Source organism: Lytechinus pictus, chromosome 10, assembly GCF_037042905.1.
Source record: "Lytechinus pictus isolate F3 Inbred chromosome 10, Lp3.0, whole genome shotgun sequence".
NCBI classification, from domain to species: domain Eukaryota; kingdom Metazoa; phylum Echinodermata; class Echinoidea; order Temnopleuroida; family Toxopneustidae; genus Lytechinus; species Lytechinus pictus.
Genome location: NC_087254.1, coordinates 3,044,069 through 3,063,946, shown reverse-complemented (window position 1 = coordinate 3,063,946; position 19,878 = coordinate 3,044,069). Strand labels below are relative to the sequence as shown.

The following is a 19,878-nucleotide window of genomic DNA, read 5'->3' as shown; positions in this document are numbered from 1 at the left end:
TGTGAATACAAAAAATACCGATACTGAAGACCATTTCTTGCTCAAATTGAGTTAAACTTGTGAAATTTTTTGCTTATACATGAGCCCATCTTGTGCGTAAGTTATATCCCAGAATTCCATCCAGAAGCACCCACCTATAAATAATAAAAACTGGACAAACTCCTCCTTGGACAAACAAAAATAATCTTGATTTACTTGGAATAAGCAGTCACTGACTTGGGTCATTTCTATATTCATATGCTCTATTGTATATTTTTGAGAATAATAAGATATTATTTAATGTTTCTGTTTCTGTTTGTGGTAACTCCCGTAGGAACTCGGCAGGACAGCATTTTGCTGGTAAACGCCAAGCTGGTATATAACCAATTACCTAGGAAACATTTTACGTCTAGGTTACCGGTAATCAGTCATAATGGCTGACGTAATAGACGACAGATATCACTCTTGGGCCTTTTTATCAAAGTGGAGACAATGTCAGAGTTGGGATTCGAACTCACAACCTTGCGATTATGAGTCCAATGCCCTAACCACTGGACCACACGTTGAAATCTAATAAAAAATAACAATTAAAGAATCATATAAAAATGATAATAATAATAATCAATAATATTATATGTGATTTGTAATGCGCCAAATCCACTCGGCAGAGTGCCCAAGGCGCAGTGTAAGAAAGAAAGAAAGTACGAAAGAGAAAAAGTACAAATATAATAGTATAGATTCAGGAACAATTAAGAGTAGGAAGCATTGAATAGACGAGTCTTAAGGTAACGTTTAAATGTGTCAATGGAAGTGCATTCACGGATTGCGAGGGGAAGATCATTCCAGAGAACAGGGCCAGCGTGAGCAAAAGCCTGAACCCCCCATGTCTTAACGGATTTAGGAATAACTAGGGAACCAGAGTTGGATGAACGTAGGGACCTGACAGGAGTGTATTTGTTGACTAGATTAATATTGTACTGTGGAGCAGAGCCGTTAATTGCATGGAATACAAGGATTTTGAAGATGATGCGATCGTCGACCTTTAACCAATGAAGAGATTTCAGAATGGGTGTGATATGAACATGTTTTTTTAGATAGAAGGGTAACCAAAGGTGCTGCAGCGTTCTGGAGCTTTTGGAGTTTAGACAACTGGGTGTTGGGTAAATTGTAAAGCAAGGCATTCCAGAAATCAAGTCGTGAAGAAATCAGTGCATGAACCAATTTTTCAGTAGCAGATTTTGACAAATATTCTCTGATGATAAAAATATAATAAAAAGCAGTGAGAAATCATATATTAAATGAAGTATAATCATTGTTTGAATTGTTTCCTACAGTTGTTCAAAGGTCAGTTCTACTACTGTTCTGGTCCTAACGTCCGTAACATCAGGAACAGGACCCAGTGTGTGGCCAACAGTGAGAATGAATGGATCAATCAACAGTACAACTTTGACAACTTAGCCCAGGTATGTATGGTCAATGAATAATCATAGTGATCACTATTGATTCATATCATAGTATGAATCCACAAAGGTAGATAAGAAAGTCAAAAAGGGGCCTAAGCTTTCGATCCTAGCAGGATCTTCGTCGGAGGCAAAATGACAAACATATAAAGTGGAACAACCATAATATAGACCACAAACAAGCTACAGCAACACTAGAAACAAGGAGACAAAAGGGGCATTAGTGAGTAGAGAAGACCAATCAGGTTAGTGAAGGGGATGAAAGAAAAGGAGTAGGCAGACACAAAGGGAAATTAGCGTAAGTAAGGCCAAGAGGGATTAAGATAATGAGGCAGGCAACATCAAACAGGATCTGGAACAAAACAGTGATAGAGGGATGAATAACAAGAGAATTAGTGAGAGGTGGGTCAAACAGGTTACAAAGAAAGGCATAATAAACTGGTGCATAAGAGTGGGGGGAAAAAAGGAAAAAAATGGGGAACAAAGGTAGATAGACGGTAAACAATGGATTAAAAGATGTTATACGACGTAAGATTTCTACTTGACCCGTCTTTGTTTATTTAGGACTGCACCTATTCTTATGAATTAGCAACATTCAAATGTTTGTTTTTCTTTATCATTGTAGTTTTGTTTTTGATGGCATATTTTTGAAGATTAAAATATTTCCAAGTCAAATGATTTAACGCTTGTATCTATCTATAATAATAATTTTAGATGTCCTTTATAAACCTCCCCCCCAAAAAAACTGCAAGGTATTGCAGTAATTAATTATTTGGTCTTTTATCTGACTTCTCTAGCAATTGTGTTAATCCAAATGAAGATGTCTCCCTTACATGCTCTGTTTCATATTATCCCATAAAATGTAATTTTGAATTGTGGTTTGTATGTTACAGGCTTTGGTAGCACTGTTCGTCTTGGCTTCTAAAGACGGCTGGGTAGATATCATGTATAATGGTATTGATGCTGTAGGCATAGACCAGCAGGTAAATTTGATTTTCCTTCTAACCCCAAATCCTGTATAGAACATTGAGCTCTTCCTAGCTTTCATCTATTCATTCAATTCCCCAGAATAGTGTGGTGCAGGATTTCCCCACATTCCTATGTTTTGGGTGTACTTCTGCATTTAGAAGAAACCTGTGTTGTTTGACAGAGTAATTAGTAAATTGATAATGGATCTGCCATCATTGGTTCCTCTTTGCTTGCGTTGGTGAGAAATTAACCATCCTAATCAGTTGTGTATGGCTTTAAAGTTCAGGGGCCCGTTTCATAAAGGACTTGCAACTGATGCAACTTTGCCATTATGGCAACTACCATGGTAACCTTGATTCTGATTGGCTGCTGAGCCCTGTTACCATGGCAGTTGCCAAAGTTACAACAGTTGCAAGTCCTTTATGAAACGGGCCCCCGATCTGTATATTTTATATTTTCTGCAAATTATGTACATGTACCTTTGTAAACGATTAAGGGGAAGGGGGCGACGGAGGAGTGTTGGGTTGAAGGAGGAGGATGCACCGAATAGAGTAAAGTGGAGGGAGGGTGAGGGTGATCTCTGTGAGAGCATGGTTAATATGGCCACCCCCGTAGTCACGAACCAAACATGATTTAAGACCTGAATGACTGACTGACTTAAATTTCTTAAACACAGTATCATGTGTAAATATAATGAGAAATTTTGCATAGCAAGTGTTCTTGTGACAGAAAGCTCTTGAATGTACGTATTCTGAATACTCTTTCAATGGTGAAATAAGATGTTTGTATTTAATCTTTCAGCCTCAGAGGGATCACAACGAATGGCTGATTCTCTACTTCATCTCCTTCCTGCTCATCGTTGGGTTCTTCGTCCTCAACATGTTTGTGGGCGTGGTCGTCGAGAACTTCCACAAGTGTCGGGAGGAGCAGGCGGCGGAGGAGCTGAACCAGCGGATCGAGAAGCGGCAGCTGAAGCTTCAGAAAGCCAGGCAAAGTAAGGCCGCCGCTGCTGCAGGCGTTACCATATACGTGGACCCCAGTGAGCTCGCGAATATGACCCCCGAAGAGAGGGCTAATTGTCAGATTGGTTCGTACAAGATTCAAGATCCGTTTCGCGGATCGTACTTTTGGCATCACCGATCAGCTATATAAGCACATCCCCATGCCAGTATATCATTCATGCAGCAGCCTTTTCAGCAATGTTTTGGAAACTTATAATTCATATTGAAGATCGGGGTTAAGACTTTATGGTGGAGGGTCATATGTAGCTATTATTCATTCCTCGAAGGTTCATGAAAGGAATTCTTGGCCTACATAGTTCATAATGTGAGGGGTCATACAGATCAATCAAATTCCATCACCTGGGGCCCGTAACACAAAGGTTAGCAATTGATCGTACGCTTGATTTTCACGATTGATTGTACATTATAGTCTATGCAATCAATCGTAGAAAAATGTTCTACGATCATTGCTTAGTTTTGTGTTATGGGGCCCAGGATGGTCACATCATCTTTAGGGTTAAGTAGGTCAATTACAGTTCATTACCTTGAGGGTTGGTGACACGACATTTGCTCCGGCGACAATTGCTCTGGGCTTTATTTCGTCTGAGATATAGGGTTAGCATTAGGGTTGCAATAGAGTTTTATGTTAGGTTTAGGGTTAGGTTTAGGATAGGCTATAGCGTTAAATCCAGGGTTGAAGTTGGTCATTTCATTAGTGTGTGGTCAGTAACAGTGGAGCAATTGTTGCCAGAGCAAATGTCACGCGAACCTAAGGGTCATATCAGCCAATTACAGTCCACACGTGAAGGGTCGTAGGTCTATTACAGTTCATCACCTGAATTAGGGTCATAGGTCACTTACAGTTCATCACCTTAAGGGTCATAGGTCACTTATAGTTCATCAACTGAAGGATCGTACATGTAGGTCACTTACTGTTCATCACTTGAAGGGTCATCACTGAAGTTCCTCACCTTAAAGGCCGTACATGAACAGTAGGTCAATTTACAGTTCGCCACCTGAGGGGTCATTTAAGTCCATTGCAGTTCATAACATGAAAGGTCGTATAGGAAAATTACAGCTCATCACATGAACGCTCACTTGGAGGTACATGTAAAGGTCAATGTATTTTATCACACCTTTTCATTCAAGGGGTCATCAGTTTATTTTATGTATGGGCTTTCCTGGGTCAACTGTATTGATATTCATGTACATTCTGTGTGCTTGGGTGTGTGGTGTGTGTGTGTGTGTATAAGTTCATCATGTTATAATGATTCGTGATGGGTCGTAGTGTGTGTAGGGTCATCAGAACATAATCGTAATATACTTGTATTATATGTGTTACCCACAGCAAGTAAAGAATATATTTGATTGATGATTGATGAATGTTCCATATGGGAGTATATTTCAGTGATAAAAAATACAGAGAAATATCGGAAATGGGTTTCTTTTCAACACTGCCACGCAAAAACTTTCTAAGAACCTGAATGCATTTGCCTAAACTTGTGCAAATTAGATTAATGACATGTTATTGGTCCATCCTTGAATCTAAATTTTCTTAAGATATCATTAGCTAATTGACCTTGCTTTTCATTGTCCCCAGTTTGTCTGCATTTTCATGGGATACAGTGTACTCTGAAGATATTTTAGCATATATTTATTGGATCAATTGGAAATATTTTCCTTTTTTCACTGTCGATTGAATATATTTTTATTCATCATGCATGTATCTGGCCCTTTGTTAAACATGTATTTCTAAAAATGAGGATATTTCTCTACATATCTAATGGAATCATTGTTCTAATACCCATCCTTATCATTTATTGGCCTTGCTATGAATTGATAAAAGTAGGTATACCATTATGGCAATCAAAAATCAGATTATCTTTAATATTTTGTTGCTTGCTTTTCATAGCATTCACATATCAGCATTACAATACAGTCTTTCCTTTATCAACCACCACAGACCAAGTTGGTCTTTACGCTCATCCACTTCTGGCTACCTTGTTATTCCAATAGTTTCATAAACTTGGGGGGAAAGATCATTTGCTTATGCGTGCCCCACTTTGAGGAATAGCCTTTCTGAAGACACAAAAAATCAGTGCACCTCTATTGAGACTTTTAAAAATCTTCTAAAAACTCTTTTATTTAGCTCTTAGCTCTTTATGCGCCTTGAGCACTCTACAGAGTGGATTTGGTGCTTTACAAGTCATATTATTATTATAATTATTATGATTATTATCATTACTATTATTATGCAGTTCATGCAACATCTTAAAAAATGCCACACTAAACTTGATTATAGCATTTAAGGAATGAAGGTAAGAATGAGCTTTGAATAAATAAAAGAAAAATCATTGATTTTACCTCGCTATCATCAGCCATACAATTTTACCATTTTATATCATTTTATTGCAAATTCCATAAGTTATGGTTCTATGAGTTCCTTCTTTTTGCAATTTTCACAAACATGACATGATTTTATAAATAAAAATGTAAGTCATTTCATGTACATGTATGTTATGTTATGTGTATATATATACATGTATATATGGATAGCATTAATAATAATGTTTAAAAAAGTTATGGAGATATTACTCCTTTTCTCTTCTCACCTCATGGCACCTTCTGTCCATCTTTCTAATTCTCTCCTTCTCTCTCTCCCCCTCTCTCCCTCTCTATTCCTCCTACGTTTGTTTGATTAGTGTCTCTAATCAAAACTGCCTCTCTTCCCTTTCTTTATCTCTTTCTAAACTTTGAGTATAATTTACTTTGAAGTGCATGTATAATGGTTAAACACGCCTTGAAATTCAATGTGTAAGGGCATGGCCACTTTTTCATAAAGCCACATGCCTGTAAGACGGTACAAAGGTAATTAAGATTTTTAAAAAGGCACAACTAATCTCCAAGGGAATGAGAGGGAGGCATCAAGGCTGGTCAACAGGACATCAAAGGTCACGGCCTACAATGGCCTTAGATTGATTTAAACAATGGTGAAAAACTTGAAAGAACAAGTGGAAATATTAACCTTATCAAGATGACCAACATCCATTCCTCATCTTTCGTTCGTCATAGGATCACTGGAACAGCCATACTACATCAACTACTCCAAGACAAGGATGTCGGTTCATAATATTGTGATGAGCAAGTACTTTGATTTGGTGGTAGCCGCTATTATATTTCTCAACGTCGTCACCATGGCGCTCGAGTTCTACATGATGCCTCAGGTTTGTGCCAAACTTTCTTTTCTTTCTACCAAAAAAAAATAATCTTCTGATTACAAAGTTTGTATTCAGGAAGATTTTATAGACTTTTGTAAGGTTTTTTTTCAATATAAAGAGACTCGTGTATGTGATCTTCCCCACCAAATCTTTAACTTTCCATTCCATGATAGGCTCCAAGTGTAAGTCATGATAAAATACCTGTTTTTTATTAAAATGCCAATGATAATTTTCAATCATTTTATTTTATTCTGATAGGCAATGATTGACGTTATGACGTACTTAAACTATATATTCACCGCCGTATTTATCTTGGAGGCCTTATTAAAGATTTTTGCTCTCGGATTTAAAAGATACTTCAAGGACGGGTAAGTATTAACTCTCATCTTTCACATTTTATCGATATGAGTTATATTTTCTCTATCCCACATAATTTTGTCTTTCTCTCAACTTCCCAAACTTTATTTTTCAGTGCCATGTATAGTTATGGATACCACCTCTCCTCCAGTTTCACTTCATCTTTTCTCTAGTATTTTTTTCTTTCTTGTGCCTTGTCATTTTTACCTTTTGTTTTTAATTTCTACAAATACCTTTGATTTAGTTTCTGTTGAGTGGTACTTCATAAAATGACAACATTAAACATTCTGGAAGGTATATTTCTTTATTCTATCCTTCTTTCAACAATGTATTTTTGTAATTTAGAGATTTGTTTGGATTCAGTGAGCTCAGAGTGGTGTTTCATAAAAATGTTCATATCCTGCTCGAAAAAAAATATTGCAAAAATATATTTACACCAAAAATCACCCCGAAAATATATTTTTAGGGTATTTTGGAATAAAAAATACAATAAAAAAATATTTTTCTTGTTCGTTTTTTGGAATGCCAAATACTGTTTGTTAAAAATATATGTTTAGAGTATTTTTGTCATATCCAATAAAATATGAATTTTTGCCACCAAAAATACCATAAAAATACATTGTTTTAGCTACTCTTTCTGACTTTCAATAATTTTGGGCACCATGTCTGCATTCATATATAGTATGCAATTTAAAGACTAAGATATATTTCTTAAATTTTGTTCTACATCTTACAGAGAAAATACTATAAAAATGTATTTTTAATATATAGCTCATATTATGTTGATTCAATTTAAGGGTATTTTTAAAAAATTGTTCAAATTCACAAGAATGTTAAAAATGATGATAAAATACAGAAAAAATATTCCTTGTATTTGTCATTCCAGGAAAATACCCCCCAAATATGCTTTTTTTCAGTATTTGTTCCACAAATACCCTAAAAATATGCTATTTTTAGAGTATTTTTCAGGAAAATATTCTAGAAATATGCATAAAAAATATACCCAGAAAAAATCTGAAAAAAAAAGACAAAAAAATTCCCGTTGGCAAAAACGACTAGGGTTAGCATGACTGGAGCAGAAGAGCATGTTCTTAGGTGCTAAGTCAGCTATATAGGGATATATCTGTTAGCATGAGAAAGGGACAACACCATTAGATAAATTCTTAATCCAATCTCATACAGTTATATCCCATCCGAACCAAGGAATCATGAAGTGCTATTATCAAGCTGCAACGTGTGCTTATAAAACAGATATTAATTCACAAAAAATGTAACTACATGATTCTAAATGGGAAATAAGAAAATCATGAACTATATCATGAACATGTAGCTGTCAGAACTAGAAAACAAAGAGGTACATGTATTTAGTTGAGTTCTAAATGTGGTGAGGCACTGAGCATCTTGTACTTTTGATTTCAAATTCACTAAATTGAGGGCATTTTCCCAATTTTTAATTTGAATAGATGGAACCAACTTGATATTACGATAGTGTTGTTGTCCATTGCTGGTATAGTGTTAGAGGAATTAGAATCTAACATCATACCGATCAATCCGACCATCATCAGGATCATGAGGGTGCTCCGTATTGCTAGAGGTGAGTCCATCCATATATCCAATAAATCACAACGCAAGGTATACAATGTAAATGTCTTTTTTTGTATGGTTAAGCAAATGAGTTGTTTAGAATATGGAAGGGGCTGCGGAACGGTTTTGAAAATGGGAAGGGAGAGGTCGCACATGCAGAAAAATCACAATTAGATGGTGATTTTTACGTTTTTGTACGCATTTATTGAAAAAATATGCCCCCCCCCCCCGCCTGTACTTCGGTGGTCCCTGTTTTATGAAACTATATTGCACGATAAGAATGTGAAAGAATGAATGACAAATGGTTAAGATATCATATATCAAATCTGTTGATTTATTGAAGATAATATTTTAAGAGAAAGAGTTTCAGGTTTGATAAGTCAAGTTCTGAATTTCAGACAAATTTTAATGTACAATCTGGAAAAAGCTTTTGAAAAGCTACACACAACAAAATATATCTCGATGGAATTTTTTTACTATTGAAGTTTCCATTGATGTTATATCATGGGAATCTATCGTGAATAAACCTTTCAGTCAGGTGCTTGAAGTATCTATCCCACATGCATTTTCTTATGGAGATGATCTTAGTCCAGACCTATAATGTTTTCATCCATCAGACACCATGATATTTGCTCACATGTATATTATCAATCCTTTTTTAACACCCCCACTTTCGTTGGAAATTCAAAAATGCACCCACAGTTCTTAAGATCATGAAGACCATGAAAGGCCTTCGAGAGTTGCTCGCTGTCCTCATGGGTGCTATCCCGCAGGTAAAGTGATCGTCATGGCCAAAGAGGGCGATATATCCTACTGCGTTCTGTCCGTTGGTTTTGCATGCTGTGTCGATCCTGACTAAGTGCCTGATTCGTATCGGTGTACATGTGTATAATCATAACGGTTTTCTTTATTTCTAGGTTTTTAGCGGCTTCATGTCCATGTATGTGGCAATGGTCACCGTCGTGCTTATTCTATCCTTGTGTAGAAAATGATTTTCATTGTGATGATATAGTGATATATATATCTTATATAAATATGATATTGCATGAATTATTTCCACTCTCAGTACATTTGAGATTAGTATCTGTGTCAAACTATACCATGACTCAATTTTGTTATCTATTTTTCTCATATTTTATGATGAAACTTGGATTGATATTTTTTAAATTTTAAGAGAAGAAATGATTCTTTAAAATTAAAGGTTTCCTTCAATGTATACAATTGAGAAAAAGTATGTTGGATTCCTCCCCCCTTAAAATAAAAAAAATATTATTTTGGCACAGGTATTGTATACAGTATCAGCATGATGAAATAGTTTTTGTATCAAGTAATAATTTCACGATTTGCATGTTTAAAGATTGCACTATTAATATTAAATGTATCTAAACACTCGGTGTAAAACCAAACAAACATTTGTATTTTGTTTTTTTCCCAAACAACCACTCGACTGCATTGCTGTATACACATTGAACAAAGATTCTATAAACCACCCCTAAAACACATTCAGTTGATGAAATTCATGTGCCATTTTGTGCCCTCTTGACAATTTTGCACCCTATGCAAATGAAACTCCTAAATTCAATACCCCTAAACAAACGGGACTGTTTCATGAAGTATCATGTCAGTGCTTTACCCTGGCAAATTTGCTCTGAGCCAATCAGATGCAAGGATTTCAGTAGCTTATAAAAAATAGTCAATGAAAGCGACTACATGTTTCAAAATTTTCCCTCACACAACAGACAGATCCCTGCTAATTAAATAAACATTAATAAAACATTTCTTTTTAAAACCATCGGTTGAACCCTGTGTAGATTACGCTTATTTACCTCGTATATTTAAAGAGATGTCCAATGCTGATGCGCGCTTTTGTCACAGTGCGCCAAATTGATGCCTGTTGCCATGGTTAAGTACGCTATTTTATTCATGAGTCCACTGTTTGAAGAGTGGACTCATCAATTCAAAACAGTGGATTCATAAATACTGAGTGTGGATAACCACAGCAACAGGCGTCAATTTGGCACACTGTGACAAAAGCGCGCATCAGCATTGGACATCTTTTAATATACGCAGTAAAATAAGCGTAATCTATACATGAAATCTGCATAAACCATGGGTTCAACCGATGGTTTTAAAAACCACCTTTGTGAATTCGGCCTTTATGCCACGAACACTCTTTTTCTGATATTGAGCCAGTTTGACACCTAAAATTTCCAAATCTCTTTTCATGGATTATACAGTATTGGTTGTACAACAAGATAGTTGAGTGATCCCTATGGGGTTTCCTTCCTTTTAATCTCCTTGTCCATAGTATTCACAATTTGAAATTATTATTTTGGACCCCAACTTATGCTTTTATATCTCTTCTTTCTGTGTTTGGCTGTCTGTCTGTCTATCTACCTACCTACATGTATCTACCTCATTGTCTGGTTGGTCGGTGTTTGTTTTCCCCCCGTCAGTGCTTAAACTGTTGAAAATGGCTCAAGGTATCCGTGCCCTGTTGGACACTGTTTTCCAGGCATTGCCGCAGGTAATCGTATAAAGACCGATCAAAGGGGAATCCAACCAAAATGGAAGGTTGTTTAAAGAGGAAAAAGAAAAACCAGACACGCAGATTGGTGAGAGTTTGTACATCAGCAGACAAACAATAAGAAATATTTGAGTTCTTTAACATTTGTAAAAAGTTGTTATCACTATTCCTATGGGGACTTCAAATATATGTGAGTTAAGATAGGGACTACTCTTCTATTCACTTGATCTCAAATTTTTTTTTTCAAGTGTTACTTTAAATTATACAAATTATATTTTTATTTCATGAGGACTTAAAACAATATGCTATCTACATGTATGTTATATATTTTTATTACTGCCTCAGGATATTATGAGAAGACACTTTTCATAATTTGCTCACGGAATTGCCAATATGAAAGTCACATACCCTTAGTGGTCTTATTTTTAAAACAGTTGTGCCTTTCTTATTCTGATTTTGTTCAAACTTTCACCATTCTGTTTTTTTTGTCCTCTCACATACTATTTAATGACCACGGTTGGATTCCTCTTTATGAAAGTAAAATATTATTCTCTTTTAGTCTTTTAATTGATAATAGCTAAAAGATATTGTTAAACTTTTAATTTAGAAATAACTGGGATGAAAGAATTAACACAAGAATTGAGAGCAATATATATTACCATGTATTGATAGTGATTTCTGCATTTACCTGACACAATCGAAAGTATTTTAAAAGAAATAGCAGGTGGATTTGAGTTTCCACTTGCTTTGGCCTTTAAGTATTCATATCATTGAATATTAATTTTTTCTAGTTCTGTAGAAGTAATGAATGAATTGAGACCATGTGAATACACTTGTTGGATGTGAAGCTTTCTAGTAATGCATGAAATCAATATCGTAGTAAAAGTTATTTGTGCTTGGTTAAAACAACTGTCGTGTTTGCATGTATTTGTTGCTGCTACAATTTCGTCGAGTATCCCTCCCTTACCCCTTGTGATAAATGGAACATTATTCTTTATCATTTTCTTCACTTTTTTTCTTAAAGGTATTGTTTAACTTTGTGAGCAGCCGATTTAAACAATTCTCAAACCAAGATAAAACATGTGTACAAGTGCATGTATTAGAACTAATAAACCCTGAAAACAACCATTATTGAGAATGAAAAGCTAAAACTACAAGGCAAACCCCGATTTTGTAAATAGGCGTCTTATAGACGCCTGAATAGTACACATAAGTGTATGGGATGAAATTAAGATGGTGTTTTCGGTCACTTTATATTTCAATTTTTGAAGCACTAAATAATTATTTTCGAACGCAATTTTTTCTGGGCTTCATTTTTGTAACATATCACAGACACAGGTGACAAGTGTGACCTTCTAGCTTAGATTTTTTAAAAGTCAAACCAATGTTAACCAATCACTTTAATGTTTTATTAAAAGTTCAATTGATAGAAGTTGATTTGATTTTTAAGTACACTTGAGTAAAATCGATTTTTCATGTAAATACAGTGCATTTCATTATTTTCGATCTTGAATAATACAAAGTAGAACAATTAGGTTTGCATGAGAGATTGAAGTACATGTATATATCAATTTTGCTCTTTTATGCATAAATACAAGATAATAATACAATAACATTGTATTTTTTTTTTTTTTTTTTACTAATTTCTGTTTTGGAAGTTTAGTCACATCTAATGAAGATATGAATGTATTTTCCATCTTAGATCTACTTTTAATCAGCAATTGATAATTTTGGGATTGATCACAGAAGGGTTGTATGATGTATATTTTTGTATAACACATTCCAATGTATCTACATGTATGGTCATCAGCTGTTTTTATTTTTATTCCATCAGGTTGGCAATTTGGGCCTTCTCTTCTTTTTATTGTTTTTCATCTTTGCTGCTCTTGGGGTTGAGCTGTTTGGTCGGTTAGGTAAGTTGTGTTTTATATTTATATATAATGTATATTTAGTCACAAATAATGGTGTATATCAAAACATTGATATAACTCCCCAAACAATCACACTGTCGGGAGTGTTCTCTCAACATTACAAATCTCTACCGTCTATAACACTGATCTTTCTACAAGTTTTGAAATGTTATGTTGATAACCAAAAGCAAGGTTTAAAGCATCCATCACTTGACATATTTATGGAACTCTCACATTTACACATAATTGCAGAGTTTTCACACTTTCTTTCTTTTCTTCTTCATTTTCTCAATCATTTCAGCCTGCACTGATCAGAATCCATGCGAAGGCTTGGGACGCCATGCCTCCTTCAAGCATTTCTTCATCGCCTTCCTGACCTTGTTTCGTATTGCTACAGGAGACAATTGGAATGGGATTATGAAGGTAAATCCGCCGTCAGAATCTTTAATAAAGACAAGGAAGTAAGAAATCCACATTTGCCTAATTATTATTTATTCAGCATTTCAAACAAAGAAAATCATAGAATGATGACATTACAAAGTGTGACAGAATTTTTAAAAGGACTCCCCCGCTGCAGTCCTTGAGTTGCCTGGAAGAAAAAAAGGAATGTAAAATTCCTGTAACCCGCAAGTCATTCCTTCTAACTCCAGGTAAGGCAGCGAGGGATGTCTCTTACAAACATATACAATAATATTGAGAGTATTAACCCTTGATGGCACATTTCACCCATATTTTTGTGAAAGTTTGTGATTTTTTTTTTAATCTGGGCCTTTATTTTGTTATGAATCTCAAATGCTCTTTGTGAATTTACCAGGACACGCTGAGGAAAGAAGGATGCGACGACAGGTCGGGGTGCGAGTTTAACTGCTGCGCCAACCGCTACTTTGCTCCCATGTACTTCTTCTCCTTCGTGCTCATCGCCCAGTTTGTCCTGGTCAATGTGGTGGTGGCCGTTCTGATGAAACATCTGGAAGAGAGCCACAAGCTGGAGCAGGATGACGAAGAGGACGCGCAGATCATCGCCGATCAACTCAAACAGGATGCCATCGACGCGGCGGCGTTGTCGGAGCGGGAGGATGCGGCTAACTCTGATGAAGGGGTAAGGAGAGATGAGAGGTTGGGAGATGGTGGGTGTGATGGAAGAGGGAAGGCTAAAAGTTTATGTAGACATCTGTGGTCCAGAGTGTGAGGTAGTGAGATGCAGGCCTGGAGTGTGAACTTGGGTTTTATTTAAAGTATGGATAGCCAATTGTGACACAAGTCTCTTTATTAGTAAAGGTACAAATTAACCGTTCATTTGACACTCGATTCACTCAAAACCATTCAACATGCTGACAAATAGTTTTCCTTACCATTAAAAGCATGAGACAAAAGCAAAGTGAAACATCATAAATATGATGTGAACTAATCTTAGCATTTTTGGCTTCCCATAATTTTAGGACAGTTATACCATGGCTGTAATCGAACATGGACTTCAGAGTGCATGCTATAGTGTTTAAAAAGGCAACTCTGTAGTATACTCTATCAAACATGAAACAAAAAAAATATCGGAAAACTGATCCGAAGACTCATTCTTCAAGACGAGGGAGATGATGGGAGATTATAGAACAGAGAGGGACGTAGACATGCAAATAGACAAAGAGAAAGCGGTTTATAGAAGGTATTCAGAGGGCTGAAAATGAAAGAAAATATAAAGATTTTGTTGAGGGATAAGGCTACCATGCATTAAGGACAATGGATATTTTAGACTAGATGAAAATAAGACAAAGAAATTTGAATATGAATTTTACCATTCTCCCTTATATCCAATTCATGTTATCTGGTAGAAATAACATTTATCACTTTTATAGACTCACTTGAGATAGAGAGAGAGGAGGGAGGAAAGGAGGGGGGGGGGGAAGGAACTAAGAAAGATTTGTATATTTTGAGTTGTTATTTTTTTTAGTATTGATTGTATTGAAATGTAGGCTTAGCTACATGTAGATTAAGGCTCTGTAGAGCTCCATGTCACATTGTAGTATAGATTTAGAATCGTTTGTGTCAAAATACATGTATGTCTCGCTTACTCTGACAAATTTTCAACATATTGTAAGTTTTCAAATCATGTGGCGTTTATCTGTGTGTGTGTGTTTGATAATTTGTCGTAATTGTTCTGTGCAGTTGAAACTGATTATTGTAATCTGAAATCATATTTGCACATGAATTACACCAGTATTAATAGCACGAATAGAAAATTATGGGGTAGCATTAATCCATTATTTTTGTCCTGGAAAATATCTCATATATGTTGGGCGAAGGTTGGATTTTATTACATGAGTCTGTATGACAGATTCCTTCACTTGCATCTTTAGGGTTAAATTATCCAATGTTTTAGATTTTCAGTTAGTATTTTGTGAGCTTTTGGAGATCAATTTTCATTTTTTTATTTTCATTTCAATGTTAGCTTTGACTCTTACCATAGAAACCAAAAGTGTGAAATCATTTTATGAAATAATGTGATCAGTAGATTTACTGATTTAAGGAAAGTAATTCAACTAATGTATCCATAGTAAGACACATTCTTATTCAGACTTTAATTAAAAGTCATTCAATACAATTATTAGTTGGATAAACCCTAAAGGTGCTTATCATGATTGAACTACTAATAAATAAACTTTGATTTTGACAATTATTATTATTACTTTTTTTTTTTTGGGGGGGTGGGGGGAAGTTCAACTTATTTTTTGTATTTACAATCTCTATGAACTCATTCTATCAAGTGCATGATATGCAACATGTCATGTTGATCTTTTATAAGAAATTATCAGTGAAAATTGCTGTGTAATAGTTGCTTGCTTAAGACAGATTATTTTGCTACGAAAGCAATGAGCATGACGTGGTTAAATTTGTATTGTAGAAGATATTAAAACATTAGTTTTAAATGTACAGGTATTCATGTATTTTTAGCATTTTATTTTTTTCTTTCATTTTATATATTTGATGAATGGTCAGACCTTTGCTCAAATGAAAAATTCACGAGATAGCCAATGCTTGAATAGTTTTATCAGTTTGAATTGAGATGTTAATTACTGGATTAGCTGATAAAATGATTATATATATATATTTTTGAAAAAATTAACACTCGCATAAAGATTTTTTTTTTAAAATGATTATATATATATTTTTTAAGGCAAAAGTAAACAATGTATACAGACTATTTCAATACTTTAATGGAAAATTTAAAAAAATGGTTGAAGAGCTTTGTGGTGTTCCTTTTAAGATTCATAAACTATTGGATTAAAAAAAAATTCTTATTTTTCTAATTCAGTTAAGAAGATATCTTAATTGTTAGGGATAACTAGGTTTTCTTGATAAAACAAAATCAGAAATATGCAAGGAGTCTGAAATGAAATCATTGCTGCTGCTCTATTTCATAAAATTCAATGAGCTCACTTTTGCCTCACAAAACATGCTTAAGAAATACATATATTCTAGTGGCGAAGTGAGATCATTTCATTTGTAAACGGAGTTAGTAAAGAAACATAGGGTCTGTGCACTGTACCCAAAGATCTTTATGCAGTATTGTCCAATATGGCGAGTGTTAAAGTAGTTCATTTTACCTACATGTATGTGGTAATATTTATAAGACTTTACTATGATAAGGTATTGTATACGGTTACACTTCGTAATTCCGAAGGTTCTTTATTCCGAAGGTTCGTAATTCCGAAACACGCAAATTGCCTATACCTCGATGTTCGTTTATCCGAAAACGTAAAAGGGTTTGTTAATCCGAGCATTTGTGGCGTTATTCCGAAGGTTCGATAATCCGAAAACGAAATAAGGTTCGATGTTCCGAAGGTTCGTTAATCCGAAAACGAAATAAGGTTCGTTGTTCCGAAGGTTCGTTAGTCCGAAAACGAAATAAGGTTAGTTAATCATTTAGCGTCCGGACTAACGAACCTTCGGAATTACGAACCTCATTTCTTTTTCGGATTAACGAACCTTCGGAATTACGAACCTCACTTCGTATTCGGACTAACGAACCTTCGGAATTACGAACCTCATTTCGTTTTCGGACTAACGAACCTTCGGAATTACGAACCTTCGGAATATCCGAACCTTCGGAATAACGAACCTTCGGAAAATCCGAACCTTCGGAATAACGAAGCTTCGGAATTACGAATGTATGCGATTGTATACAATATGACACACTTGAGCAAGATTCACTTTATATCTAATATCTACCCCATCTCTCCCTTGGACATGGGAATTATTTGCACTTGACAATACATGTACGTATGTTAAGTTTGTACTGACTATTTAACGCATGTATTTAAGGTTTATTTCATAAATCGCACCAGCAAGATCCCGGACTTGAAACTACAACAGATTAACAAATATATATATATATCTTTTTAAAGATTATTATCTTTTTAAATTGCAGTGGTGTGTGATACAAGCAACAACCCCTGGTGGAAAGAACTCAGGGTCGCACAGTGCGTTTACATTGCATTCACATAGTTGACTAAGTGATTTATATAGTTAAAATGCATTAAGTTTAAAAATGTGGAGATAATTTCACACTGTGAAAATATCTACAGTAAGTGTTTACAGAGTGTATTTACATTGTGAACTGTATGGAAATACATGTATGCTAAACACTGTTAAAATGCTCAAATTTAAAAGTATGAAGAGAATATCTCACTGTGCACAGTGCACACTGCATCAGTATGAGTGTTTGTAGTGCATTAGTGGACTATTTGAAAATGTGGTTCACACTGTTGAAATACTCAGATTTAAGAGTTTTAAGATAACTTCACACTGTGGACACCAGTGGACCTCTGTCCTGTGTGAGTGTTCACAGTGTGTTCACACAGTGGACTATGTTAAAATGTGACTTACACACTGTATTTCACAGTGTGGAGATGATTTTACACAGTGGACACCTCTACAGTGTGAAGGTGTTTTCACATTGTGTTCCACACTGTATTGTACACTGTGCGACACTGTGTTCTTTCCACTCAAAGTCATGATTGAATTAACAATGTGTGCAGTGTCATATATATATTCACAGATTTCATGCTGTGCATTATTCTTCTCCATCTCTTTCTCTTTTCACCCTGTTACCTCCCCGGCCTCTTCTCTTTCGTAGTCCATTTTTCACATTTCCTCCTCACCACACCTGACACAGAGCGTCCTCTTGGCGCAGCCATCATGGCCCAATCAGGTAGTCGCCTGCTATTGGTCAATTTCAAATATCCACACCATTTATTGGCTGTTTGTGTTATTCATTATAGGCATGATTTTTTTTCTTCTTATTTTGTATATAAAATTCGAGTAATTCAGTCAGTTTACTGTTCATTCGTATTTAAAAAAATGAGTGTCTTAAATGGTATCAATTGATGAATCAAACATAAAAGATAAAAGAAATATGTTTACTTTGCTAACTTTTTAAATTGTAGTTATTTGAGATATAGTCTTACTTGAGTAAAATGCTGAATGTAAACATAAATCAAAGTATTCCAAATTTTGAACTCTTTTGACACACTTTTTGTAAGAAATTGTAAGATGGTTGCAAAATTCTTTTTTTTTCTTCAGGAAATCCAAAATAAAATATCTAGTATTTCTTACATGCATGTATTCAAAGTGTTCAAATGACATATTTATACGACATATCAGAAAAGATGTGCAGATGTATACATATTTTGTTGCTGAGTGAAAATGCTGCTTTAACAATTCGCAAAAGAAAATATCAATGTCGAAAAAACACTTTGAAAGAAAAAAGCTGAAAAGTGTGCCACCATTGGTATAAATTTGTGTACAATTTGTGTACATAGTTGCTTGTATTCAAAATATTCTTCAGTATTTTGCTGCTAAAGGTCTCCCATTTATAAAACACCCCAAATACCATTCAAAATGGACAAAAAATACTTTTGAATGGTAAACCATTATCTGAGTTTCTCCTGTAATTTTTAGATTCATTAGTAGTTTAACACATAACCATAGCCTATTATCAGAGTATTTTGTACTAACAACTTCGTATATAATCATATTCACTTACAGTAGATCAGTAAATCAGTAAAATTAGTCATATAAATGAACAAATAATCATTTTTATTTTTCTTTGTTTTTATTATTTGTATTATTACCAGTCTACATATTCGTATCTATACCACGTTTTCTTTTATTTATGTTTTTTTATTGTTTAGATATTGGTAATTCTATTACATGAGTTATTAATGGATTTGTTATGACTATAATCGACTTATGTTCATGATTATATATAGAAAAGTTACTCATCATTCACGGTCATCGATTTGTTTTGATACATTTCATGGAGGATTCTTACATTGCAATACATACATGTATCAATAATATTCCTTTTTACAAAAACAATTTTCATTTAATCTGCAGAACATTTAACTTCCATTTTGTAATTTCACTCCCTTATTTCAGTGATATTTTCCTGTATTTTTCAATCTTACATCACCTCAATAAAAAACAAGTAATAAATACTCACATTTAAATTTATGTGAATGAATGGAGAGTTACATTGAACAGCTTCCGATTAAATATGAAATATCTAAGATTGATAAAATATGCATATATATTTATAAATATATACAGATGTAATTGGGGAGAATCATTATATCTACAATTCTTATCATTTGTAATTGTTTCTAGAAAGCTGTCTAAACTGATGTGTGTCTTGTGTCATATGATTTTTGGAATTTATATATGGTTTCTTGAGGACGGGTTAATCATCTCAGATTTGGTGTGTAGAAGATAATTTCATACAGAATGATACATTTTTAGAATCAAATTTGAAATAGACTTTAAACTTTAGCAATAATATCAATTTTCTCTATACACATCACCCATCATTTATTATGA

At 34.6% G+C, this 19,878-nt stretch overlaps 1 protein-coding gene across 1 annotated transcript in view; it reads left to right on the top strand.

Annotated features, from left to right (window-relative positions):
* The window catches only part of LOC129269608 (voltage-dependent T-type calcium channel subunit alpha-1H-like), a 72,653-nt gene that overhangs the window by 35,354 nt on the left and 17,421 nt on the right, over nucleotides 1–19,878 (top strand). The window contains exons 14-24 of the mRNA XM_064105794.1: nucleotides 1,314–1,442; nucleotides 2,333–2,422; nucleotides 3,210–3,495; nucleotides 6,482–6,633; nucleotides 6,886–6,995; nucleotides 8,448–8,578; nucleotides 9,271–9,341; nucleotides 12,930–13,008; nucleotides 13,307–13,428; nucleotides 13,820–14,104; nucleotides 18,137–18,211. Coding sequence (XP_063961864.1) covers nucleotides 1,314–1,442; nucleotides 2,333–2,422; nucleotides 3,210–3,495; nucleotides 6,482–6,633; nucleotides 6,886–6,995; nucleotides 8,448–8,578; nucleotides 9,271–9,341; nucleotides 12,930–13,008; nucleotides 13,307–13,428; nucleotides 13,820–14,104; nucleotides 18,137–18,211 — 1,530 coding nt within the window. The remainder of the gene's footprint in view (nucleotides 1–1,313; nucleotides 1,443–2,332; nucleotides 2,423–3,209; nucleotides 3,496–6,481; nucleotides 6,634–6,885; nucleotides 6,996–8,447; nucleotides 8,579–9,270; nucleotides 9,342–12,929; nucleotides 13,009–13,306; nucleotides 13,429–13,819; nucleotides 14,105–18,136; nucleotides 18,212–19,878) is intronic.